The 5,566-nt window shown below is 58.3% G+C and overlaps 1 protein-coding gene across 1 annotated transcript in view; it reads left to right on the top strand.

Annotated features, from left to right (window-relative positions):
* LOC112978201 (protein O-GlcNAcase-like) overlaps positions 1-5,566 on the top strand; it is a 27,735-nt gene that overhangs the window by 1,007 nt on the left and 21,162 nt on the right. The window contains exon 2 of the mRNA XM_026091465.1: positions 2,606-2,657. Within this exon, the coding sequence (XP_025947250.1) occupies positions 2,606-2,657 (52 nt within the window). The remainder of the gene's footprint in view (positions 1-2,605; positions 2,658-5,566) is intronic.

Raw genomic sequence — 5,566 nt, 5'->3', positions numbered from 1 at the left:
GGATGTGGGACCAGCCGCAGGGTCCCTGCACATCGCCCTGTCCCTGCCCAGGATGTGGGACCAGCCCCAGGGTCCTGCACAGTGCCCTGTCCCTGCTCCAGGATGTGGGACCAGCAAGCCCTGTGAAGTTCTCCCAGCTCTTCCCCAGCCATCTCAGCAGAGCCCCCCGTTGCACCAGGGCATGGGCACCAGCTGCTCTGGCTCCAGCACCATGCAGTGCCTCTTTCTCCTCTGTGGATGTGGGGACAACGTCCGTGTGTGTGCCCCTGCTGCCTCCTTGTCCCAGCACAGTCCTGCCCTGGCTGTTCCCGGTGCTGGCTGGGAAGATCCTGCTCTCACAGAGCGGCTTGGTGTGGCTTGGCCCTGGTCCCTGCAGCACAGCACCTCTGGAGCTGGGCCAGGCCTGGCACCCTTGGGCAAAAGCACCTCCATCCTTCCTGGCAGCACCCTAGCATGCAAATAAATACAAACCAAACAGAAAGTGGGAGAATGGGGAAGTTGATAGTAAAAAGAAATATGAGTCAGGCGAGAATCATTGATATGGGAAAGCTGGCCTGGGAAAGAGAAGGATGCAGAGATACTGCCAGCAGAGCCACTCCAGGGAGGAGGAGGAGGTTTCCAGAGAGTGAGGAAGGAAAGGCATCCATGATCCCGGTAGCCTGAGGCCTGGCAGGATGCGCACGACGGTGCTGTGGTGGGCATTCTTTCAAAGCAGATGGAGTACGCTTGTGAATGTTCAAGCGGGTAAAAGATCTATCTGCAGCAAACACTGTGTGTGTGCTGTTGCACAGCCGGCTGCAGCCTCATGGCCCAAGGTTAGCGCTGAGGGCTGCAGGGTGGGCTCCTGCCAACGGGCCCTGGGCATGGGAGTCGCTTCGCAGCTAGAGCGGCTCCAGTGCACTCAAGTGCTTTGGGGAAAGCTCGTTCCTGGGCAATGCTGGCCTCGTGCCAGGCGCTGAGAGCTGGTCCTTTCTGCCAGACTAGCAGAGTCATCGTGATCTGCCCTTGTGCACAGCCCAGCCCAGCAAATGCATTCACTTACTTGAGTCTCTGCTCCCGTTGCGCTCGTCTGCTAAAGTGCATTGTCTGAATTAAAAGTTGCCCATGATGCAGAGCCCATCTGAAACTGGGAAGCTGCCCCGCTGGCTAATTGCCATCACTGTTCAAGACATAATGTATTTTCTGTGAGGCTTCTAATTGCAGCTGCCAGCTCTTGCAGTGACTTGACTGTGAGGCTGAAGGTCCCACCTCACTAAATTTCAGGTCTATACTCAAACACTTACAGGTTCTTAACCTCTCTTTAAGAAGCAGTCAAATCTGCAGCTCTCCAGACTCCTTTACCTGCCTATTCCCTCATCATCCTCAGGTGAACTGGTGTCTAAAGAAGCTCCTCCAGCCTGGGTGGAGAGCTGAGAAACATGCTTGGTGCATAACAGGGCTCAAGTGTTGGAGGAGGGTGAGGAGCAGATGGGATGTGCCATTTCCATCACAGCCCCATTCCCTGCTGCTCTGACTGGCAGGAGGACGCCCAGGGCAGACGATCAGCTGCTGCAGCACTGCGGCCGCAAGCCTGTGTCAGACACTGGTGCCCAACAACCTCCCGGGCCTGCAAGCAGCAGAAGCAGAAATGCTAAGAAACACTAGGGACTTTGCTGACTCCAGATCTGTATTTCCTGCATTCAGTTTTGCTGACCTGAACCTTCTGGAAGGACAATGTGCTTCTGGCCAGCCTCGGTGCTCATTAACGAGTGTCCTTGCCAGCAGATAGCCTTAAGGCTGCTGCCCAGGTGCCTCCCTCCTSTGGCAAGGCATAGGGAGCAGGCTTTGGTGCTATCCAGGGGGGGCCAGACAAGGCCTCTGTAAGGTATTAGGTAGCGATCGCTGTCCCAGCGTTCGTGGAAATCCCTGCCAGGTGTTTGCAAGTTCCTTACCTGAGCAGCTTGCCGTGGGGTGGGGATGCTGCCTTGAAGACTTGCCCTGCTGCAATTCAGGCATGGGTTTGGCAGAGTGTAGGAGGCAGCAGCATCAGTGCAGTCGTGGTGCAGTTTGAGTTTCTGCAGTGGTTAAAGACAGAGGAGCAGCTTTTATAACCCATGCAGGAACACTGACGCTGCTCGRCACAGCTCGATGCTATGCAGGCGCTGAGAGATGCACAGATGACCCAGAAGAACCACAGAGCTGCTCTCTGTAATGAAGAAAGTCCCCAGGCAGGAACCGCTAGAGCGGCAGAGCCGTAGCTCCCTGCTTTGGTGCGCCCAAGACCACGCTGGAGGGGCTTTCAACCCAGCCAGCCCTCAGCAGTCTCCTCTGCACTTGGATCTTACTGTGCAAACTCCCCCTCCCAGGCTAAGTGCTACCTCATGCAGTTTTTTCCAGCTGCCTCTTTCTAGGAAGGATGGCAGTACAGACATCTAATACCCAATTGCTTCAACACCACGGCCCAGCGAGATCGTAGTGGGATAATAGACGTTTGGAGTATCTGGAGGTAAACAGCGAGGGACCTCTGGGTTAAGAGCAGCAGCTTAGGAATAGTACAGAGAAACACTGTTTTAAGGGAGTTACCGACAACTGCATTTTGGTTCTTGTTTTTCTTGTCTTTTTGCAGGTTTCTATGGGAGACCATGGTCTATGGAGCAGAGGAAACTTCTCTTTCAATGGCAAGTACCCCGTGTTTTGCTCCCTGAAGGTACTAGCCCCTGACAGACTGACAAGGCGAAAGGCAGAAGCGTGCACCAGCCCCTCTCCTGGGAGTGCTGGTGCCGGAGCGGCGAGGGCGAGCGTGCTGGTGGGAGACTCCGGGCCGTGGGATCCCTCGAGCAGGCCAAGAGTTTGGGATGCTGGAGAGATGGTGGCCAAGGGTGGCCCAGCCTTCTCCCGGGGCTGATCCTGCCCTCGGGCACTGCTTGCAGGGCTCTGGAGCTCAGCCCCTCTCCCGCAGTACTCCTGCACCCCCGGATCCGCCGGGAAAGCCCTCCCATGCCCTGGGACGGGGATGGGTGGCCGTGGGGTGGATGGGCAGGACGGGCCATGCTGCTTGTGCCCGGCAGATGGTGCTGGGATGCTGCCGTAGCCCAGCTGCGGCCAGATGTGCTCGGGCCAGGCACCCCAAGGGGAGGGAGCCCTGGGAGAGGTCGGCCGGGCGGCAGCACCCGCGCGCTGGTGCTGAGCGATGGCACGGGTGCAAACTCGCGGGGAGCCGGGGGGGACAGGTCGGATCCTGCTACCTGAGCTGTGGCAGGAGCAACGGCAGTGGGGAAGGGCTGGAGGCGACCACAGGGGCTGTGTGATCCTGGAGAGGCCACCTCGGGAGGCACCAGGAAAGCTCCTCTGCCTGGATTGCGGCACGGCTGGAGCAGGCTGCAGCAGCCCGTGTGCGGAAGGGCTCTCAGGGAGCAGGAGGAGGGTCCAGGGCTGGAAATGGGAAGTCAAACCCGCGTGAGAAGGAAGGTGTTGGTGTTTAGCGTGCTGCAAGTCAGTCCCCGGGATGCTGCCCTGGCAGGGGGAGCTGCCCGTCGCCCGTCTGTGAGTCGCGCTGGCCGTCCGACCCCGGGCGGCGCGGCACCCATCCGCGTGGACGTGCAGGCAGCYGGCCAGCGTGTCTGCGTGCCGCCGTCGCCGGCAGTGAGCGACTGGCTGCTGCCTGGCCTCGCGCCCTGGGCTGCCCCGTGCCTCTTGCAGGAACACCCCGCGGGCGCCCCCAAATGCTGCGGCCTGTCGCCACTGCGAGAATAAGCTTGTGCAGCACATTCACATCGCTCCATCATGGGCATGGGTGGCCCTTTTAGTCCAAGCACGCTCTAAGATCCCTCACCAGCTGCATTCCTCGCAGCCTAGCATCCCTGTCCCGTGGGGCGCTGTCCCTGTGTGTCCCCACGTGTCCCCGTAATGGATGTGATGTGAGCTGGATCCATCACTGACCGGTTATGAGGGTCACGTTAGGATGGAGCTGGTCTGTGCAGAAGAGAGACAGCGGTCTCCTGGGGGCTGGTGCCCATGCACTGGTCACTGGTGTGATGAACTGCACCGACCGGACCTGCCAGGGCTGGGCTGGGGCCCCTGCCGCCTCTCCTGGAGCATCCGGCACGGGCAGCGTGACACTCACCGCCTGGCAGTGTGCTGGTGACAGCGCAGGCAGTGCAGGGTGATGTGTGGGCAGTGTGCAGGTGAGGGTGTGGGCAGTGCGGTGGTGATGACGTGGGCAGTGCGGTGGTCATGGTGTGGGCAGTGCGCGGGTGATGACGTGGGCAGTGTGGTGGTGATGACGTGGGCAGTGCGGTGGTCATGGTGTGGGCAGTGCGGTGGTCATGGTGTGGGCAGTGCGCGGGTGATGACGTGGGCAGTGCGGTGGTGATGACGTGGGCAGTGCGGTGGTCATGGNGGTGATGACGTGGGCAGTGCGGTGGTGATGACGTGGGCAGTGCGGTGGTCATGGTGTGGGCAGTGTGGTGGTAATGACGAGGGCAGTGTGGGGGTGATGATGTGGGCAGTGCGGTGGTCATGGTGTGGGCAGTGCGCGGGTGATGACGTGGGCAGTGCGGTGGTGATGACGTGGGCAGTGCGGTGGTGACAGCATGGGCAATGTGCCGGTCGCAGCGTGGGAAGCGTCTCGGTGCTCTGGTGACAGCGTGGGTGGTCACAAACACAAGTAAGAACCATGGTGGAGGCAAGAGATTCAGATACAGAAAAATGTAGGTTAGAAACATTGGGGAAAACTTGCAGCTGAGATGATGAAGGAAAACAGGATTTGATGTTTTAAAGTGTGTTGGGAATGAGAAGGTCTAGTGATGGCATGGCCTGGTGCTGGATTGGGATGGGAAAGCTGTTAATCACAATTCTAAAAGCACGGTGCGTTCATCAGTGTCTTTCTTCTCYGAAATGAACCAAGATGAGGCGCTTATGTCATATGGTATGCGAAGTGCTTCCCAGTCTGCTCATCATGGGAAAATGTAAACCGTCATCTACTAAGGAGGATAAATACAAATAAATGAATAAATCGATGGCTTTCATACAGGTGAGCCAAAAGAGCTGCCTGGGGAGGTGTCTGCCCTGTCCTGTTAATTTGCAGTGAGTCTTGGAGAGCTGAGGAGATTTTGGAAGGAATTCWTACTTTTTAAGGCCAGAAAGGGCCCTTATGACAGTGTAGTCTGACCTCCTGAAACAGCCAGGCCCTGATCTCTCCCGGACCTGCTTTCCTTCAGCTCCGAYGGCAGCGGAGCATCTGGAGCACTTTCCCCTTGTGTCTTGGCTTGTCCCGTAAATCATCCCTGGGTCCCGCTGTGTCTGACTGCTAGGTCACGGCATTTCTCTTCTCCTGAGCACTTGCAGGCTGGGAATTGCCCCATGATTCCCTTTGAAGAGATGAGCAGATTTCGCAAAAATCTGCCAGTCCAGAAGCGTTGCTCTGATAACTCTCAACATTTGTGGACCAATGTTGGTGTGACCCTGTCAGCTTAGGGGCTACCGGGGTTCGGCTGTGCAGGACAGGCGTCCTCAGTCTCACACCACCTGTGTGGACCCTCCCGGCAGTGGGAGCAGCCGTGGGGTTGGTGCTGGCCGGAGCAGGGAC

Source organism: Apteryx rowi, unplaced genomic scaffold, assembly GCF_003343035.1.
Source record: "Apteryx rowi isolate R43461 unplaced genomic scaffold, aptRow1 scaffold_903, whole genome shotgun sequence".
NCBI classification, from domain to species: domain Eukaryota; kingdom Metazoa; phylum Chordata; class Aves; order Apterygiformes; family Apterygidae; genus Apteryx; species Apteryx rowi.
The sequence above is the reverse complement of the archived record's forward strand: the minus strand, read 5'-3'. Positions and strand labels throughout refer to the sequence as shown.